Source organism: Chelmon rostratus, chromosome 18, assembly GCF_017976325.1.
Source record: "Chelmon rostratus isolate fCheRos1 chromosome 18, fCheRos1.pri, whole genome shotgun sequence".
Taxonomy (NCBI): Eukaryota; Metazoa; Chordata; class Actinopteri; order Chaetodontiformes; family Chaetodontidae; genus Chelmon; species Chelmon rostratus.
This window is the reverse complement of record NC_055675.1, coordinates 14,459,573-14,480,694: the sequence shown is the minus strand read 5'-3', so window position 1 is coordinate 14,480,694 and position 21,122 is coordinate 14,459,573. Positions and strand designations below refer to the sequence as shown.

Sequence of the window (21,122 nt, the reverse complement as noted above, 5' to 3'; positions counted from 1 at the left end):
TATCTAACTTGTTTTGCAGAATGCAGTCAGTAAGGCCAAAGGCCTGGTGCTGGTCCATCAGGAATATCAAAGGGGTTTACATGTGTTTGAAGACTGGCTGGAGCAGGAACAGGCCACTCTGGCCTCCTCGTCCCATCCAGAGGGAAATGTGGATACACTAGAGAAGACACTACAACAGCTGCAGGTATTAATAGTGTGGGGCGTTGTGGATAAAGTAATTGACATAGACAGACAAATGTACAAATGTAAGGAAAAGCTTCTTAGTATCAGTGTCCACTCTTACTGTCATCACACCTGGCTTAAGCCTCGGACACTTTGGACCTTTGTTAACTAACCACTTTAAACTCTTCGATCACACTGTTTCTTTGTTCTTCCCTTTTTATTTCACTTACAGCTCCTGCAGGAACGCTGCTCAAATGGCCAGTCTTTGCTCTCTTCTGTGCTGACAAGCAGAGAGAGAGTAATCCCCTGGGGTATACCTCAGATCGAGGACAGAGCGCTCGACACCGCTCAGCGAGAGTGGGGGGCCTACCAAGGCCGTCTGGAGGAGACGCAGACCCAGCTGAGCTCCACACTGACCAGGCTGAGGCAGATGGGCCAAAGGTTTCTGACCTTGGCGCAGTGGCTGGAGGAGATGGAGAAGGTGGCAAACATCAGACGTCATCGGAGGTCAGACAGAGCCACCAAGGAGACTCACCTGAAGAAACTCCAGGTCAGAGGGATGCAGGGTTTTTGCTAAAGAGCTTTCAAATCCGTATAAGATATGTGCTCTATTTTGTGCAAGTGTTAGTCATTTAAAGCTCAAAAGAAAGACAACACACTATATTATTAACAGCGATATACTGCGACTCTATTTGGAAACACAAGGTAATATTGGTTAATTTTTAATGCTATCTCCAAAGTCTTATTTTAACTGTGTTTCCTCATTAGTATTATACTCTTTTGTCGTATTTTCTGCGAATATAATTTTCTGTGTCACACATACAATCAGCCATAATATGTACATGGCTGAACTGTAGACAACAGTCACTTTAACACAATATTTTGGATGACAAGAACAAAAAGCTCACTTTTTCTCAATACTAATTTTAGGCTAAATGAATCCTTAAAAGAGCTTTAAATGAATGCTGTCATAAATCATTGGGCTGATTTCCTCATACTCAAGGCATTTGTAAGGAAACAGCAGGGGACAGAATATTTCCCTACTGGGTCCCCTCCCTTTGGAGCATGCTTCCTGCCAGTGTCAGGATGTCAGACAGTCTCAGTATTTTCCTTCCCTTCATTTCGGAACACATACACACACAATATTACACACACATAGATTCAGGCCCATGGCGCCGTAAATGTTTGTGTGATGTGATCTGCTGTTTTTTGTTTTCCTTTTCACCCATGTTTGTCCTTTTATTTTACACAAAACATAATTTACATTCAAATCATGAATATTTTGACTAGAAAGATGCTAATTACACATTTCTCTTTGTCCCCTCTGAATAGGGGTGTCTTGAGGCAGTGCTTGCACGGCAGGGAGATGTCGATGGCCTCTCCTCTCTGGCCCAGCAGGTTCTGGAGGAAACCTACATCAGTAGTCGTGTCAGCGTCACCGCCACCCAGCTCACTTCCCGCTACCATTCCCTACTGCTCAACATACAGGTAAGGCACTCGCTACTGTCTGCTGTTCAATCATTTATAGATCATATCTTGCTTCCACTTTTAAAAAAACTGAACTATTTTGTCGGCAAATATTCTTTTTGTTATTTACAGCCATCATGTCACCATATGTGATCCAGATTTCTATCTTTGTAGATTAATTTTATATGTTCAAGAAGTACTTGATCTGTAAAATAACTAACGAACAAACATATTTTTGTAAAGGTTCAAGAATGGTGGTCAGGAAGTCCAGACATACAATACTTAATTTCCCGTCCACCAGAAGATTTTCATGGAATCTACCTTTCTGTCACCATGAGATACACTATGAATAGTAAACATAAAGCCTTAACGGGTAGGGTTTGGGTTTAGTCGCTTTTGTTTTATACAGTCTCAATGATGGATAAAGAAGTTGTGTGCATTGCCATTTCTCCTCCCGCAGTGGGCTTCTCACATATGGTTATGCTCTCTCACCATGGAATTAACTCCAGTGAGAGTTTTTACTTTGTTTCTGTAACACCCCATTGAAGTAGCTTTGAGAGTTATGCCTGTGAGCCTGGCCTGTGTTGCTCTGTATACTCAGATCCAGCCTCTCTATTTGTCTGCTCCTCTGGGGGGGACTAAAGGAAAATCAATGGGGCTCCTCTGGTCTGGGGCTAAGGCTGTAATTAAACGCTACAGAAGGCAATCTCACACCCAGCACAAGCAGTGGAAAAGCTTTGCCTGCACTACATTGATTTTTACACCTTCAGTAACACATCTGAGTTTATGTCTCCCCCTCTCTCCCTCACTTTGTTTCTTTGTCTCTCCTATACCCACACCCCTTCCACCCCCTCTCAAAATTGACTCATGCATATATATACTTAGAGTCATGCCATTGCATATGTATGTAGACACATAACATCCCACTCATACCGAGGATGCCTGTAATTATACTGTGTGAAGTGGGGGCCATATGGGCTTGAGGTGGGAAGCTGTTACCTCTGTCTAGTCAGAAAAGGTGTGCACTCAGCACTATCAGCTAATTGGAACCTCTCACCACAGGATTTGCAAGTTGAGAGAATAATGTGTCAAACCTGCAAGGAACCCTCTCCATCCTCATGGTGTTATTGACTCAAAATCTCAGTCAAGTGGATAATGCGTCAAAAACATAAAATCCCTCTCCACCTTGTAGTGAAGCTATTGACATTCTGCAGATGAATGAGGAGGGGAGATACAGATATTTTCTGTTTTGATGGTTGATCAGAGAGCTTTTGGTCCTTGGTGGCCAAGGTAAGACTACCGAGGCACATCTCACACCTCAAAAGAAAGTGATAGAGACCATGTTTGCTGAATTTTCCCCTGACCAAATACAATCAAAGTCTTACTAACAGTTTTAACCCTCGAAACTAAAAGGCAGCGGTAGTTGAGGTGAGATTATTCACCTTTATGTTCATGCTATTAAATAAAATGTGAACGTGGTAGGGTAGCCCTATTATCTAGTTAATTGCCAAGTTAAATAAAAAATAGGAATGTGTTGGGCCAATATTGACTTTCTTTCAACACAAAGATGCGATATGCTGTAGGTATTTAGTCATGTGGTGTACTGCCATTTGACCACATATACAAAACCTGCCCTGAAATGTGATGTGTTACACATTTTATTTACTATAAATTGTTCCACAACAGCAAAAACATGCAAAAAAATCTGTTAGTTTGAGTGTTATATTATGGGTTTAATGTTATTTCCGAGTATTGGACAAGTGTAATGATATTGACTATTACTGTGAATCCTTTAATTTTTTAGGACACCATCAAGCAGCTACAGGAGGAGCTGAAGAGCATCGAAGAGGCTGAGAACCTTTGTATGTCCTTCACTGACTGGCTCAGTTCCACTCAGAAAAGCTTCGCAGCGTTAACTGACTGTTCTGAACCTCTGGACCGAGTCGCCATGGAGAGGAAAATGAAAAAACTAGAGGTATTTATCTATTTACCATAATCTTTCCTGCAATTTCCTTGTGTGGTTAGATAAATGTGGACAGAAATTTCACAGTCACAATTCTGAACCTCCATTTGTCAGTGAGGCATTTGGATACACGGTGTGGTGCAGTGCTTAATACACGTCTCTGAACAGGTTGCAATAAATCAGCACAGACGTTGGGTATTACCATGGCAATTTGATGAGTTAGCAAGACTTCAGTTTGCAGTGGAGAATTTGAGCACAAACTCATATGGGCCCATTATCCAAGCCAGCAAAAATGTCCTTGTCCAATCTCGTTTTCTGCCAAACAGCATATGGTACCAGCTTGTAACATCAAGTGTAAAGATTTCTTTGGCAGCTGCAATATGCTTGCCCAGTAAAATATACATAAACTACCTGTAAGGCTTGCAAAGCAATCAGTGTGCCTAATATTTGGATAACGCTCTAGACTGAAAGAAACTCGCTGTAGTTGCAGAATTTTAACAGTTTCTCTTTGTGCTCTGTTTGTCAAATGGAATTGCAGGGAAGTAGCCCTGCTCAAACATGCACATACTACAATAAAAAAAAAGAAAATCGCCACTATCGTTTGCTTGGCATAGTTCATATTGAGTGTGTATAGGATTGGATGAGTATGTGTGTATCGATCAGCCCTTTATGAAGACAAAGTGGGTGCCGCTTTAGAGGAAGCATGGTAGCAGGAAGAGACCTCCCACTGTGAAGCGGAGGATGAAGAAGCAGCGATGTCAGGAGCCTGCTGGCACAGACACTGTAATTGATGCAGTGCCCTTACCGCTTCACATCACACACACATTCACGCACACACATACATTTCTCTCTCTCACTCTCTGTCTCCCTCTAATACTCGCTTCATATCACAAAACCCATCCAAAGTACTAACTAACAAGCTGCAGCAAACTGTCAAAACCTTGAATCCACTGTCATTTTTTCCCCACTGCCTTTATTTATAAATCACTAGATCTCATTTCTCTTTGTCTTCCTCACACACACATCCGGAAAGGCACTTACACACGCGCACATAGACATTTACAATACATCATCTGGTGTGGGCTTTGCAGTAATCCCTGTCTGGGATCGATGCTCTGTCTCTGCATAGGGACTGAAGACATGCTGTCACCACATGTGTCCTTCCAGCACTGCAGATAACACACGAGTGCTCCATCACTTACTCTTTCTCCTGTGGTGAGAGAGCTACAGGGCTTTTCAGTGAGCTTGGATGATTATGCATTGACACAAAGACCAGTAGTCAATAGCTGTGTCAAGGGCCATTAGTTGGATTTTGACTTCGTTTTATACTGAGTAGTAACTGTAAGAGCATGAGTCATACAGTAGCATTGGCCCCTGAGCCATAAACGTGCTGTAGCATCACTAAGAGCTCTGATTATCTGAAGTATTGTGAGAATGTATCATGGTAAGACATATGCATTTTCAGAGGATGTAATGTGTCCCTTTGGCCTGAGCAATTTTGATAGCCTTGTTTATTATAATCTTTAAATTCTCTACACCTAACACTCTCCCTGACTCGTTCCGTCCATCTTAACCTCTTCATTTCTTTATTTAAAGCTATTTGTTTTTCGTTTTATACAGTAGTCTTTCCCCAAGAGTGCTCCAAAAAGCAGGTTTCACTGGCATTTCATATACGTTCATGGACATTTTTTCTTTTGCTTTCTGATGCACACAGTCAAGGTTTCTCCTAAATAGGTTTAGATTCTGTTCGTAGAATATAACGGACGAACGTGGTTGACAGTGCCACAGTAGATGTATTACAGTAGATAATGGAGCCTGGGAACTGGCTGACATGGTACAAGACAGTTTACAGCGTCAAGGACACATTATGCTCAGGACCTCATGTATAATGTTCACCAGACTGTCTTCTCCTGTATCATAGTGTTAGCATCATTCAGTGATATGAGGCTAAGCAGGTTTCCAGCCTTCCATCAGTGGCTAATTTCATTCAAAGACAGATTGTGCAACCAAACTTTTAAAAGTTTTGTTAAGCCAAGACCACTGCATTATTATTTTGTCATTGCTGTCATGAGCTGTTTTAGCTCATATGTTAACCACACAGATTTGTATGAAATTGAGAGATACTAAATGTCTCCTGTTAAGGTCATGAGGCAGGGGCATTGGCCTTGTTACTGGAATGATGAACATGCTTGGAGCAAACATAGACGTGTGCACACAGACACAGGTCTTGTTATATTATATTATCAACAGCAGTAGCGGGAGGTCTGGGGTTGTTGCAGTGTGAAGCCACTCTCTACTCAAGCAATAATAGACTGATGATGAAAGGTAGATAGCATCCCGTCGAGTGTGTGTTGTGGTTGCCCTGGAAACCCCTGCAGCTACTACTGCCTGTTAAGGGTCCTTATAATTGGGTCCTCCTTTCATATTATTCACTGTGGTTTCTCCACACCATGACCTCCCAAGCCTTCTCCACATCTCACCATGCAGGTGTCAGTCTACCTGTTGGGTTCAAAGCCTTTCAAACACACTGCCAGGCTGGTCTGTGTGGCTAGGGCAGCTGCGAGGTGAAGGACAAAGAAATCAGTGGTACTGAGTTTGAATGTTAACCTCAAAGTAATGGAATCTATGATAGCGGGATTTCTGCATCGTACAGCATATATGGTTCAATTTTAGTACACAAGTATAGAAAAACAGTCTTTTACTCGTTCAACTCAGCAGTGTCTAAAATGCAGTGGTTGAAGGTCTTTAGAAAAAAGTAATGGCAATAACACTGTAGTGGCACCCATGCTGAGTTGTATATTTGCTCTCTCTTTCAACCAGACTCTCCAGTCTGAGCTCCAACACGGACACAGCTTCCTGAAATCACTGAGGGAGCTGGCAGAGCAGGCAGCGGGCTTCCTGAACGAGGCTGGAGCTGAGAGTTTAGGAGGGGAAGTAGAGGCTCGCCTTGGCCAGCTGGAGGAGCTCGCAGGTGGGCTGAGGCAAAAGCACAGCTTTCTACAGCGGGCGTTACTGCTAGCTAAGGAGTTCCAAGAACGATATAAGGCTCAGGCCCAGTGGCTGGTGGAGACCAGGGCTTTGCTCAGCACTCCAGTGGAGCCCAAGGCTGAACTGTACCAACGGAGAGCACTGCTGGCTAAGTATAAGGTAAAGCAGTAACTGCATAATTTCTCAGTCTTTTCTATCGGACTGTACTGTATTTAATTTGAAATTGTGACCCTGCAGAGCATTGCATTAATGCCGCAGTCAGTAATTTTGCACTTTAGTGGGTGCAAATGGCAGCCAGACCTTACTGAATATTATTAGCTTAATGGACCACATGAGTGTCCTTGCATGTCTTAGGCCATTAACTCCAAAATTGAATATACTTTACATAACCGCTGATCATTTTCAAGAGTATACCATTTCTTTTTATACTGATAAGTGCCTATGATGTGCTTTGGGAAATGCTCGACAGTTTACTAGAACCTATTGGTCATAAATTTGCTAGAAAATGCAGAAACACTGTTTAATCCTTGAATGTTTTGAGCAATGATCTAATACAACAATAATAACTAATGAGACAGTAATGATATAATACGACAATAATAACTCCATGTAATGATACTCTGAGTCGACGTTTCTGCATCTACCCTTGATTGGTTATGTCTATATCAGACCACACACTAAGAACCTGGGTGTTATAGTTAATGCTGGCCTAAGTTTGAACAGACATGTAAACTCTGTTGTCAGATCCAGCTTTTTTATTCAAAACCACTTTTATTCCCTGTATACTTTGTAAAGTGCTATACAAATTAATAAACTTGAACATTGAACATAACATTCTCACATGTACTAAGGGGGGACACTAAAAATACACGTCTGTCTGTGTCTCCAGGCTCTGTTGCAAATGGTTCAGTCCCATGATGGATCCATCAGATCCGTGGTGGAGAAGGGAGATGCTCTGCTGGCCTCTGTCCATTACCCGTCCATCAGAGACAAAATGAACCGGCTGAAAAAGGACTACACTGAACTCTGTAATACTGCCATGGTGAGAACCTGTGTTCAGACAAGAGTAATTATGATATAAAAAGTAAAGGCTCTTTCCATGTAGACTTAACACATGAATTGTTGCCATGGATATGATCCCTTAACAGTTCCAACTATTGATTAAATCTAACTCTTGAGTAATACAGAAAGTACATGTTTCAGAAGGATTTTTAATCTTTACAAAGAAAGCAGATATACAAGGGTATGTAGCTTAGTGTCAGGAAGGTGGTTGTAGCGGTTTGTTGCATAGGCTGTTTGTGATAAGTATAATTTGTCTGTGTGTGCGCTCATATTTTGTGAATGATGTTGTCCAGGCCCATGTGGAGACTCTGGAAGGCCAGGTGAAAGAGCAGGAAGCTTACCACAACGAGCTCCAGGAAGTGGAGCGCTGGCTGCTCCAAATGTCCAGCAGGATGGTGACTCCTGATCCCACTGTGGGTGGCAGCCTGGAGGCAGCCACTCAACAGCTGGCCAGGCACAAGGTGAGCAATTACATTCCTTTCATTTTTTGTTGTTGTTTGCTGACTTTGTAGCATATGGTAAAGAACTTTTGAGCCTTCGTTTGAGCACAAAGGTGTTCAATTGCACCAACTTAAATTAAGGAAATTCCAAATATTCAGACAGTTGTTGATATTTGCCGAGCTACTGAGCTTAAGTATTGTCTCATTTTTGATGCTATTGGACTAGAAGGGTACTGAGAGGGCGCAGACCTACGTCAAGGCCAATTATCCACTCTTGATATGCAAATCTGCAGCCACCATATATGTAGGGATATATTTCCAAAAGTAACAGAATTATGTCATAACATCGTTGTGCCAGGCAAAAACCTCATCATCTTAGCTATACATTTATTATGAACTTTTAAATTAGAAATATTTAGAATACTTAACATACATACATTGAAAACCAGAAAACTCTTCAACACCATGTACACATGCACAAATATCAAGTGCTTAGACTGAAGAAACATTATAAAGATACCAGTTTATTATCAAAAACAATTGTTATTAAAAACTGTACGTTCACAAGGACTGTCCCTATGTTTTCTGTAACGACTGTTTTCTGTATTGAATTTGAACAAGTACATGTGTAGGCTACCCCACAGGATTACTGGTACCCGTGAATTTGGATTGTGATATATGTGTGTGTGTGTGTGTGTCCCTGCTAATTCTCTTCTCTTCGGCTTTCAATCTTTGAAGTTCATCTATCCAGGCCTGTCTAATATGATGAGACATCACCGTGTGGTATCAGTCTGCTGTGACCTCCTGTGTCATCTTTTTAACATTCTAACACCTACTTGTTACGTCGTCCTCCACAGGCCATCATGGAGGAAATTGCGGGCTTTGAGGATCGCTTGGCGGGTCTGAAGGAGCGAGGAGCCCACCTGGTACAAGGCTGCTGTGACCGTGTGCAGAGCAGGCTGAGACAGCAGGTCCAGGCTCACCAGCAAGGCACCAGAGACAGCTACTCTGCCATCTGTAGCACAGCGCAGAGAGTGAGTGGGGAGGAGGAGATGGAAAGAGGGAGGGAGGGGATGCAGACAAGGAGAAGAGGGAGGAGGGACGGATGGGAAGATGAGAAAGACTTGTATTCTTTATTTGAAGAAGTGAAGTGGTTCTTATACATTTATCATGCAAGCCATAGAAGACATGGTGTGTTGGGTACATGCATATTTGACCATGTATCCATTGACCATACATGCGTGCACAGACACACGCTGTACATATCAGTGATGTTAATATTCCAACAGTCTCGGCATCCACTTAATCCTAACCCATTCTGACACTTAAACCCGCCTCTCAAGACAGCCCTTCACTGCCAGTGTAGGGGGCACGACCAATTAAGGCTGCCAAAGTGGAGCTCAACAGCAGCCACACTCAGACAGACCTCACCAGCCAAAATCACTAACTCAATCTCCCCGTATTAATCTCTGCATATCCCCTGTCAGCTCCACTTTTTCATGCCTGAGCCAAAAATGGTCACACGCCACTATTCAGTAGATCTGGCGAGCCCTCTAATCCAGCCCCACTCTGTCATTTTGGCAACTTCTACTCTGTCATCATAGCTCACCTCCCAAGACACCACCTCCACCAGCACACGCACATCCAATCTGGCATTGTGTGATCCAGCCACACTTTACCACTACGCTGCTGGCTTCTCTACAACTGTGCCTCCAGTGTTACGATGGCTGCCAACTGTGTCCCACCACAACACAGCTCTAATATCCTGCCTGCCATTTGCCACCATGCCAACCTTCTAGCCTTTGCCAATATACTGGGCAGTTTGCCAATACATTGCCCCCCCCTTCCCGCTTTCAGGCTCTCATATTAACACTGTCAATCAGACCTCACTGTTTCGCTGTCCCCTGGAGGGCATGGACGCCTCCACATTCAACACCTGTCAAATACAACGCTGCATACTGCACTATAACTCCCTACTTCTTTGGGTTTCATCATTTAATGTGTCTTTGTTTGACCATACTATACTGGCTTCAAAGCTATGCAGTCGAGGAATATCTACAGCATTTATGGATGCTGTGACTTTATTTCTGTACTTATTGTGTGTATGCGTTTTCTTGTTGTTAGTGAAAAACATTTTGTCCTCACTTCAGTTTGAATTGATATGTAGGAGTTTCAGGACCGCGCATTCATGAAAGCCAATATTGAATGTCTTTACAATATAATTTTTGGTTCAGTTTAATTAAGGGTTTACAATATAGAAGCATAAGTGTTCAATCCTGATGTTTAGCACTAAAATGTATTTGTCCGTGTCTTATAGGTGTATCAGAGTCTGGACCATGAGCTACAGAGACATGTGAGTCTCCAAGATACACTGCAACAGTGTCAGACCTGGTTGACCTCTGTATCAGAGGAACCAGAGCCACCTGCACATCCTCCTCTCAGCCTGGAGGAGGCACTACAGCAGGTCAGTAAGCCACTTCCCATTCCTTAATAAAGAGACTGGTATTTTGCACTTAATGGATATTATAACTCATTTGTTGCTTCCCTTGATTTCTTTTAAACATATAGTTACCTCCTGAAATTATGAGCAGATGTCTGAGTTAATAGTATTTTTTTGAGTTAATAGTATTCATATACGAGCTGTCATATATTCTGCAATTTCCCAGCTTGGGATAAATAAAGTATATCTATCTATCTATCTATCTATCTATCTATCTATCTATCTATAGCAATCTCACTGACACTTTTTGCTTGGTTGCATTTTTTTAGATGGGGACCAAAATGTGGGCAAAGTGCATGTAGTTTTGCAGATTGTCCTGAGGGGACAATACAATCAGTCAATAAAATCATCATACAAATAACACTCTTTTTTTTGGCAGGTGAAGCAGGAGCGGGCTCTCCAGGAACAGGCTAGCACTTACCTCCAGCTTGTGTGCTCAACGTGTGACCTGTCCGAGCTGAGGGTCAGAGAGACTGCAGCAGCTATCCAGCAGGTCAAACTGCAGGTCAGTTGGCTTTAACATTTTAACAAAAGATGGACAGTTTCAGGGCCAGCTTTTAAAATGTAACATTTTGTGAGTTGATTCCATTGTTTTTTTTGTGCGTAGATTGAGGACCGTATGCTGCTTTGTGAGGAGGTAGCAGACAGCTGGAGGGACATTGAGGAGCAGAAGGCAGATTTGGAGGTCCAGCTGAGAGAGACAGAGCAGCAACTTCAGAACCTCATCAGGAGACCTGCAGAGCTGGAGCCCAAAATTGCACAGAACCAGCTAGATAAGGCACAGGTCTGTGCTTGCATAATGAATTTGAAGACGTCGTTGTCAAAGCAAAATTTTAGACTAACCAAGTAAATCAACTCAATCTCGAGATCAGTGTGACTGTGACTAATTCGCTATCTTTCCTGCAGGAATTCCTTCAGCAGATAAGGGAGAGACAGTCTGAGGTAACCCATTTGAATGAAGCCACTGGAAGGCTGACAGATGGACAGGTCTCTCCTGCCCTGGAGGAGATAAGGAGACTGAGGAGAAGCTGGATGGCCCTGGGCCAGCAGGCAGAAGAACTGGAGGCCCAGCGGGGGGAGGACATGCAGCGAAGTGGGGAGTACCAGGAGATTGTTGTTGCTGTGGAGGAACTCTTCCACCAAGTATCCAGAGAATGGGACTACCTTGCCAGGTATCAAGCTTGTCGATGGAGGCTGTGATGTTATACATCACATGTATTTATTGTGTATACACACACTTCCTGTGGTGTTTCAATCGTTCCTTTGTCTTTATCTTAGCAAAGACAATTATTGTATATCTTTACTATACGACTGTATAGACCAGATGTCCCTTAACCCATGTCTGTGTGTACTTAGGGCTGACACAGAGAGTACAAGTGAGCATCTAGAGGCTCTTAGGAAGCTTTCCAGTGACCTAGAGGAGCAGAGAGCAACTCTAGAAGACCTCAGAGACCAGAGACAAACTATTCTGCCTCGACTTAGCCTGCTAGACAAGGAGCTGGTCAAGCAACAGGTGGAGCGCCGTAATTCTCGCAGTAAAGTATAGTACTCTAGACTATAAATACTGGGTCTGGTTTTAAACAATGTTCTGCCTTTCACTAGGTGGGCCATCTGGAGCAGCGCTGGACCCAGCTTGAAACCCTGATTCAACAGAAGATCCAAGACTCTGCACAGACACTAGAGGATCTTGCCCGGGTTGAAAGCCAGCTGAGGGATGCCCGGGAGTGGGTGGAGGAGCAGCGGCCTGCTCTTACCTCTGCGCTAAAAACCAGCCCACCCCCTGATCTTGCCCAGAGTTTCCTGTTCGACCACCTGAGTGTGTGCGTAGAACTGGAAGCCCGTCAGCAACTGCTGGGTCAGGCAGTGAGTGAGGCTCAGGCTGTGGCTTCCAGACTGGGGCTGAGTGAAAAAAGATGCCTACAGGAGCTTGTTGAACAAGCCCAGACTGAGGTTGAGGCTCTGGGGTCTCGGGTGGCCCAAAGGAGAAAGTACCTCAGTAAGGTAAACAGCTGGGTTTTTGTACTGGATGCAAGTCAAATTTTAATTATGTCCTAAAGGACCTAACTTTCTTCTGATGTGTAGAAAATGTCAGGTGAAATACACTATGTTGTTACTAATTTGACTTTGTGGTGCCAGACAAATTATACTATGTCTTTTTCAAGCTGTTGAATGATTTGTGATATTTAATTCTTCCTCTCTAGGCCTTCACAGAACGGACACAGTTCCTTCAAGGCCTGGGGAGAGCACTGTCTTGGGTACACCAGCAGGAGAGGAAGGCTTTGATAGATGACCACATAGCACTTCTCCCCGAGGACCTAACCAAACAGGTTGCTGCTTGTCGGGGCGTCCAGAATGGTTTACGAGCATACCAGAGAGAGCTCGCATCTCTCTGGGTACAAGGGCGAGAGCTAGAAAGAGACGCCACGGACAAAGAGAGAGCGGAAACGCTGGGGAGACTTGAGAAGCTACAAGCAGCATTTGAAACCGCTCTCCAGAGGACGACCCAGTGCCTCACAGACTTGGAGAAAGCCTTGACCTCAAGGAAGTACTTCCAGGTTGACCTAGATAAGACCTGCCATTGGTTGAGACGAGCAGATGCCATCACCTTCCCTGAAATCAATTTGAGTAACATTGACGATAGCTCAGAGTTGCAAACACAACTGTCTAACTTTCAGAATGTCCTGGAACAAGCTTCAGAGTACGAGAACCTTCTTCTTATCGTCCAAAGAATAGGCCAGGAGATCCTCCCTACTCTGAATGAGATTGATCATTGCTACCTAGATGAGAGGCTCAATGCCCTGCCTCAGCAGTACAACGCCATCCTAGCTCTAGCCAAAGAGAAAAAAGACAGAGTCCAACAAATAATCTTAGAGCGAAAAGAATTCAGCACTTTCTTTGATATTACTCGAAATGCACTTGAGGAGCTTCAGGAGCAGTTTGACAATCTGGAGAAGCAGACTATCAGTATTAGAGAGGAGGAACTTGTTCGTCTAATAAATGAACACAGAAATATTGATGAAAGTTTATTCCATATTAGCCCCGCTGTGAGAGAACTGCATGGCAAAAATGAGGGGTTTCTCAGTAGGGGTCAGCAATACAGAGCTGCAGAGACACAGCAGCTGGTGCGTCTCCACAACACGCTGAAAAGGATGAATGATCAGAAAATTAAACATTTAGATGATTGCTTGAAAACAATAGTTGAACACAGCAGAGTTTCCACCAAGTTGGAAGCAGAGTTTAAATCTGTGAAAGAGAAGCTGGCCAGACTTAAGCCAGACACAAAACTAGGTGTCATGGATAAAATCACAAGTCTGTATTCGCTGCTTGAAAGTCTGGATTGTGTGAGCTCTCAGGCTGAAGAATGTAACCAACAAACTACAGGCCTCGGTCTGAAGTTTGATCCCGATGCCTTTCAGGAAACTAGACTGCAGCTTGAATCATTGCAGTCTTTACGGTTTAAAGTGAAATGTTTTGTTGAAGAAAGTGAAACAAAGGTCAGAGACAATGAAGATTTCTCAAAAGAGACTGAGAAAATGTTTGAATGGCTGAGGACTATCAAGGACAAATCAGAAGAGCCATTGACCCTTTCAGAGGTCAAAACTGAGAGGATATATGAGGAAGTGCGCAAACTGAAGATAGTGGAAGAGGAAGTGAATAGTAGATTGAGGATAGCAGACACCTTGGGTAGCAGAGAAAAGCAAAAGTATTGCAGTAGAAAAGAAACTGTTCCTGCCCACATAGAAAAAAAGCTACAGGAGCTGGCAAAGCTGGGAGCGGAAGTTCAACATGGAGTTAGCAAGAAACAGGTATGTGTGTATGTTATCCAAAAATTACAATCATATCCTACCCCTTTATTTTTCTTACAATCTAATTAACACTGAATGGCTAGCCAAGTTCACATTCCGAACTTGTCAAGAATCTGATCCATCATTCATCGCTTGAATCTACTGAATATTCTTAGTCTCCTTTTTGCCCATGCTATCAATATTAATGGGCCTAGGGAAGCTGAAACATTTAAAAGACAGTTCAAGAGATTCCATAAAGTTTGAATAAGTAGTTATGTTATGAATATATAACTGTTCGGGGGATTTAGTGTGTTTAAATACCAAATCCCAAAGATTCTGTTATGTTGAATAATAAGTAAAAGTGATAATGACATTCAGCAGCAGAGCCTGTTCTAATAAGCAAAGTTTTACCAAGAAAAAGTGTAAAAAAAAAAGAAAACCAAACAGCTGTATAAAAAAAATTTCATTCCACAATTAGATTTCCAACATGTGACAATCACTTTTTCTGCACATATTTTACTACAGTCAAAACTAACTAAACTTGAAATACAGCGTTTTCACTTTATCTGTAGACATAGTGTACTTTAATTATTCAGGCATGTATTTCTAACTTCGTTTGTGTGAATAAATTTATGTAGAAAAAAACAAGGATTGAAGTCAATGAAATCACCTTCTGCATATTCTAGCTGGCTGTGGATCAAGTTCTTTCACTGGTCCAGAGGCACCACTTATCTCTGCAGTCCATGCAGACATGGCTGGACTCTGCTGCAGCTGTGCTCCAGAGGGCAAGCTTTGGGGTGGAGCTTGAGAACCAGACAGATTGCGTGCAGGACCTGGAAGAAATTTCAGCCCAGGAAAAGAACTTCACAGCTGGTTTAGAGGATCTGGGGACTTTGGATCCTCTGCTGGAGGATTTTATGGAAGCAAGAGCGATGAGTGAACTTCGAGAAAAAGTTGAGGCAATGCAGCTGAGAAACACAGAAGTCAAACAGCAACTGGATGCTTATAGAGAGGAGCTTCAGAGGTGTGTACATAAGTGTCAATGTGGAGCCAAGTAAGATATGCAAACACATCTGGCATGTGCAGTCCATATGATGCATATTTTAATAGTTAATAATTTTCCTCAATATTAGTTGTATTTTTCTTCTCAGTTGTGCAGCTCAGTGGACCTCCTTCCAACATGAAAAAGAGACACTAGTTGAACAGATGAATGATGCAGAAAGCAAGATGACCATGTTCACTACAGCTAAAGCTGTCAGTATCCAGCAGGCAGAGGAAAAATGTCAGAGATACAAGGTGGGATACTGTTTTTCACTCATAAAGCGGAGATACTGTTGGGAAGGGTTGTCTAATGTTTGCGTATGCGTTGTGTCCCATGTGGCTGTTATGTTAAATTCTAACATTTTTTCTTGGCATGGCAGCAGATGCACATTAACATTTAAACAGTGGAGTGTTCATTCATTATTCTGTCTTGTGTATCTGCAGAGTTGTTTATTTTGTGGGAAAGTTTTATTTTTTCACACTGTAAATATTTCAGAAGACTGCATTTATGAAACAACTTGTTTGCATCTGCTGTCTTTTGTAGTCTCTGGTGGCTCACATCAACCTGCTAGAGTTGCCTCTAAGTGCTTTGAAAGAGAGTGCAGCAGAGTTAGAGCAGATCATCTCTGAGTCCAGCAAAGCCGTCACCAGCCACTCCGTGTCGTCACTGTGGCAACGGTGGACCAGACTCCGCAGTGTGGCCCGAGCCCAGGAGAGGGCGCTGGAGGACACTGCGAGGGAATGGAGGAACTTCACCGAGAAGGTAAGAGTTGATACATTTGTTGGTGATGTTGTACATGGTTCCCTGTGTGAGTGTGTGTGCTCTGCATGCTCAAGTTCACACTGTTTGTGTGGTGAGTGTACTTCAATGATGAACATGTTCAGTGTAAACCGAACCACCAGAGTGCCCACAGGCCACAGAAGCTGTTTATATTCACATGACACTTAAAGCCGACACTAGAAAACTGTTCTTGTTCTTCAGATTTAGGTCAAACGCAGCAACAACTGAATAGCAGTTGGTGTGCTGTGATGTAACTCCAGGCTTCAGGCCAGTCATTTCCTACTGCCAAAACACTGTGTCATGCAGCGTTTTCCCGCCTTTCGACCTATTTCAAGTGTAAACGATGACAGCCACCAAGAATTCCCACAAAGCACTGCTCCGAAAAGGGAAATTAGGTCAAACTGTAAGAAGTGGTGTTCACTTCCTCATATGTGGCACGTTTCCTGTTGTCCACTGGTTTTCTGTGGCCCCTTTGTTCTACTGGACATGATGTCATTCTCTGCACTTGAATCTCTAGACTCTTGTTTCTGCCTTTGACCATCACAGGGGATCCTGTACACTTTAGAAAAAACATTAAAAATCATTTGTAAAATGGAGTAATGTAACTGGTGGGGTCACAAGAAATCTATTACTGTTTTATTTGAAAGATTTTTAGAGGCCTGACAAGATTGAAGTATCCAGTATCTCACATGAAGCGATAAACCTAGTTTGCTGCATCAACTGAACCTGAATCTTTGAACATAAACTTCCCTCAGATGGAGAAGGTACGCTCTGTGTCCCAAGACCTTCATGGCCGTGTCCCAGACAGCACAGTTGAGAAGGCTGCCACCAGGGCGGCACTTCAGAGCCTCCTGGAGTACCATGACTCCTTCAGCCTGGAGGTGGAGAGGGAGCAGTCCATCCTAGCACTGCTGGGGCAACACACTCGCAGCCTCGGAGGAGAGGAGGAGGAGGTGCAGGAGGAGAAGGAGAAAAAGACAGAGAATGGACATGAGGACACACCTTGTCTACAAGAGATCAGAAGCATGCAGGAGCAATATGACAGGTGAGTGACCCGTGCACTTATGCAAGTTACATATTATTTTGTAAGAAGGGTGACAGAAAAATAAAGCGATCATCCCATTTTGACTTAAATATTTTTGGATGATTTTCTACCGCTGTGTCTTGTCTAGCCTTGTGTTGCGAGTACGTGCCAGCAGGACTCAGGTACACCAGGAGTTGAGGGAGAGAGAGGAGGTTGAGAAGGAGCTGGGCTTGGTCAAAGGCTGGATCCAAGATACCCGTGGCTTACTGCTGAGTCCCACCGCTGACCTGGATTCACTGCTGCAAGAACTAGAGGTAAGCCACGCACACCGTTTGCATAAGGACAAAGCAAAATGCCCCTGTGAACTAGGTGCAAAACTGGAACAGAAATGCTGTGATTTGCAGCTCATCATGTGATGTTGGTTGTGTTGTAGACTGCACACGGCGAAGTCATCAGCAGGCGTCAAAGTGTGGAGCGCATGACAGAGCTGCAGCAGTCTAAGTACCAGGACCTCCAGGCCGGTCTTCCCTCTGAGCTCAGCATGCAGCTGGCTGAGGTGGCTCTGGCTCTGGGCTCAGCTGAAGACCAGGTGACCTCTCTTGACCACAGATTAACAGTTTATTTAATATTAGTGTCGTGTCAAATGGGTGTGTTAGTGGGTGTTTATCAAATAGTATGCCTAAAGATTCTAGTAGTACTAGTATGCCTAAACGTTGACTGTTTGTAGTGTTTACTGTGTGGACACTATTGTATGTTTGTTATATTTTTTTAATGTACAAAAAATTAAGCAGTGATCACACTTTCAAATAATCTAACTGTTTTCTGGTATGGACATGTATTATATACAGTATGTATCAGTGAAAAACTGGCACCAACTTATATAAGGTCTACTGCTGACGTAGTTATTGCACCCTTCTGTAGGGCTCTTACCAGAGAGTGCGTGCTGACATGTGCATAACCATTTAGCATTGTTAAAAAGCTTACAGGTATGTCAGTTTTTTAAAATGTGTGTATTTCTGCCATCTGCTTTAGGTCCAGGCGAGGGAAAGGGAGGTGCAGCAGACCAGAGATGTGAAAGAGGACTTTAGCTCCAGACTCCAGGACATCGAGGCGAAGATGAAGACAATCGCTCTGAAATTGGAAGACAAGGGTGCCGACCTGGAGGAGGCCAAAGAAGAGACCAAAGTAATCAACCAGACAGATTGACTAATTAACAAGCAATTAACCTCTGTTAAATTGGCTATTCATTTTGCAGATGTTCAGGTTAATGAGTGTGTGAGAGTTGGAATGGCATGAACTGAATTCTGCCTTTGACTGTGACCCACTTCTGAGAGAAGTATTTCAGATGGGAGTTTGAGCCCCTTCCCTCCTGCTCTTCTTCTTGTCGCCCCAACTTTTTTCTTCTGTCACTTCTCTGCCTGCCTGTAGACCCACAAAGCCTGCTGAACTATTCTGCACACCATCACCTCTAAAGCTCAAGCTCAAGCTAAGCTGCTGTCTGTAGCATCATATTTAACATGCAAACATGAGAGTAGTATCAATCCTCTTATCTAAGTCTTTGCAAGAAAATGAACAAGTGTATATCTCACAATGTGGAACTGTTCCTTTAACTCTCGCTTTTCAGTTTTAGTACACACTTAAGTACACCCTTGTTCTTGGATCTTGCTCAACATCTCCTCTTTTTTTGCCTTACCTTTTTACTCTCTTCTCTTACAGGCTCTTTGTGAAGAGTGTGAATGCTGTGGTCGCTCCCTGGCAGAGTTAGGAGTGGCGGTGCAGGAGTTCGGGGAGCAGAACCCTTTGCTGTGTAAGCAGCTGGGCGATGCTGTGGCCAAACTGACAGAGGTGCAGCGCCACACCATACAGCAGGTCCAGGACAGAGCCAACAGACTGAAGAAGGTGAGATGTCCATTCTGTTCACCATATCATGTAGACCGCTGTAAAGACAAAGACAAGTTCCCAATGTTGCTTGCATGTAGGACCAGCAAATACACATCTTTCATATGATTGTCAGGATTTTGTGGCCAATATCAGGTGAATCTGTTTGAGAAGGCATGGTGTTCATTTGTCCGTGTTAATTCTTCTCGGTCTTGGTTTTGGTCTTGTGAGCAGGCAGAAAGACAGGTGGAGGAATATCAGGGTATGAAGGCCTTCATTTTGGGCTGGACAGAAAAGGCAGAGGCTTTGGTCACTGGTAATATCATCTGGAGCTCAGCGTCCCAGCTGCAGGAGCAAATTCGAGCACACCAGGTGAGTCTTAATGGGCCACACAGCAGGGAGTGGGAATGGTTTTGAGATTTAAAAAAAAAACAGCTGCAAAAAAATGCGCTCTGGTACATTTTATATTTATTTCCCCACAAAAATCAATATTAATATCTCCTACATTAACCTCAGAAATTGGAAGACACCCCACAAATACAGCTAATTAGATTTGCACACTTGTTTAATTTCTCAGTGAAATGTCATGTACTATACAGTGTGTTTGCCGGCCTTAATTAGTATAATTGCGCAACATAAAAGGCTCCTCTCCTTGACTTGTAATTTATGTTCCCATGGTGACAGGCATTACTGCGGGAGTGTCGGGGTCTCCATGGTGACTTGGAGGCCATGGGCGAGAGGGAGGGGCAGCTGGGGGAGGTGCTGCAGACGGAGGGGTGGATCCAGCAGGTGAAACACCTCAGTAGGTGCACGGAGGAGCTGCAACAAACTGCCAAGACACGCCTCCAGAGTCTGCAGGATGCTGCAAAGGTAAATCCACTTTCAGGCAAGCATTACAGGAATCAGACATCAGTAATACTTCACCTCTAAATCATATTAGGACTCAAATTATCTTAATCAAGAACAGTAGCTAATTTGATTTCATTAATCCAAGCATTTTGGTGCACAATAAGAGGTGCACATCCCTTTGAAGAGAGTAAAATACACCAAAACTACAAGGCAACAGTGCCCCCTTATGGTCATTCATTGAGTTTTACACCACCATAATGGAATGCACTGTTCTAGTTTGTGCAGCAGTAATCTGTTACACTAATCTGATTGCCATACAGCTGGTACCCAGATGACAATCTGTTGCTGATTGTTGCTAATAACATTGTGTGTTTGGAAATCTGTTTAAAATTCCTCCTGTGAATTTGGTGATTTTTTGGGTCTACAGTGTAGACACAGCACAACCTTTATTTATAATGTCTGGTAAATTCATTTCCTTTGTCATGAAATTCATCTAGGTCAATTAGAAATTGCAAATGAAGTGTTTTGCCTCTTTATTTATAGCTCAAACTAAACTAAAAAAAACAAAACAGTTTTGTTAGCAAGCAGGGCTCCATCAACCATTATAGTTTTTGAAAATCCATGTTTGCCTCCTTTGTACAAAAGCTACATTATATGTTGACTATACAGTACATGCAGTATTAGCTGCTCCCACTAAAGATCTGTCTGTGTCTCTCCTCAGGACATGTTGCGTTTGGAGGCAGAGGTGAAGAACCTCCATGCTGCTGTAGACCAGATCCAGGTCACACTTGCCTCCCCAGACCTCAACAGACTCAGCCTCAGAGAGCAGCTCACACAGAGACAGGTAAACATTCAAGTGCAGCTCGGGCGCAGTAAATATAAGCTGAAGCATGGAGTTTGTGTTACCGTGTCACACAGTTGTTGCCATGGTTGCAGCTTGCCCTGATTACATATGTTTGGGCACCTTCTAAAGGCTTATTTCATATGGGCTGTAGGTAGATTGTTTAGTAGATTGCCAGCCAGTTGACATGACTGAAACCAATCCAATCCCAAACATCATTTTTACCACCCAGCCTGGCCCATCAGGCTCTGGTCAGGTATCCACTCTCGAATAAAACATACATTTAAAATCAGCATTATTGGTTCATAAAAAGCATTTCAACATGATTTGAGTATTACAGT

The 21,122-nt window shown here is 43.2% G+C and overlaps 1 protein-coding gene across 1 annotated transcript in view; it reads left to right on the top strand.

The window, feature by feature from the left end:
• syne1a (spectrin repeat containing, nuclear envelope 1a) overlaps positions 1-21,122 on the top strand; it is a 109,502-nt gene that overhangs the window by 46,185 nt on the left and 42,195 nt on the right. The window contains exons 63-88 of the mRNA XM_041958052.1: positions 20-184; positions 395-712; positions 1,495-1,650; positions 3,434-3,604; positions 6,413-6,739; positions 7,470-7,622; positions 7,936-8,103; positions 8,940-9,116; positions 10,400-10,546; positions 10,962-11,087; positions 11,190-11,366; positions 11,489-11,754; positions 11,939-12,095; positions 12,185-12,583; positions 12,784-14,388; positions 15,054-15,391; positions 15,519-15,663; positions 15,953-16,171; positions 16,945-17,234; positions 17,362-17,527; positions 17,647-17,802; positions 18,246-18,398; positions 18,930-19,112; positions 19,326-19,463; positions 19,776-19,961; positions 20,662-20,784. Coding sequence (XP_041813986.1) covers positions 20-184; positions 395-712; positions 1,495-1,650; positions 3,434-3,604; positions 6,413-6,739; positions 7,470-7,622; positions 7,936-8,103; positions 8,940-9,116; positions 10,400-10,546; positions 10,962-11,087; positions 11,190-11,366; positions 11,489-11,754; positions 11,939-12,095; positions 12,185-12,583; positions 12,784-14,388; positions 15,054-15,391; positions 15,519-15,663; positions 15,953-16,171; positions 16,945-17,234; positions 17,362-17,527; positions 17,647-17,802; positions 18,246-18,398; positions 18,930-19,112; positions 19,326-19,463; positions 19,776-19,961; positions 20,662-20,784 — 6,609 coding nt within the window. The remainder of the gene's footprint in view (positions 1-19; positions 185-394; positions 713-1,494; positions 1,651-3,433; positions 3,605-6,412; positions 6,740-7,469; positions 7,623-7,935; positions 8,104-8,939; positions 9,117-10,399; positions 10,547-10,961; positions 11,088-11,189; positions 11,367-11,488; positions 11,755-11,938; positions 12,096-12,184; positions 12,584-12,783; positions 14,389-15,053; positions 15,392-15,518; positions 15,664-15,952; positions 16,172-16,944; positions 17,235-17,361; positions 17,528-17,646; positions 17,803-18,245; positions 18,399-18,929; positions 19,113-19,325; positions 19,464-19,775; positions 19,962-20,661; positions 20,785-21,122) is intronic.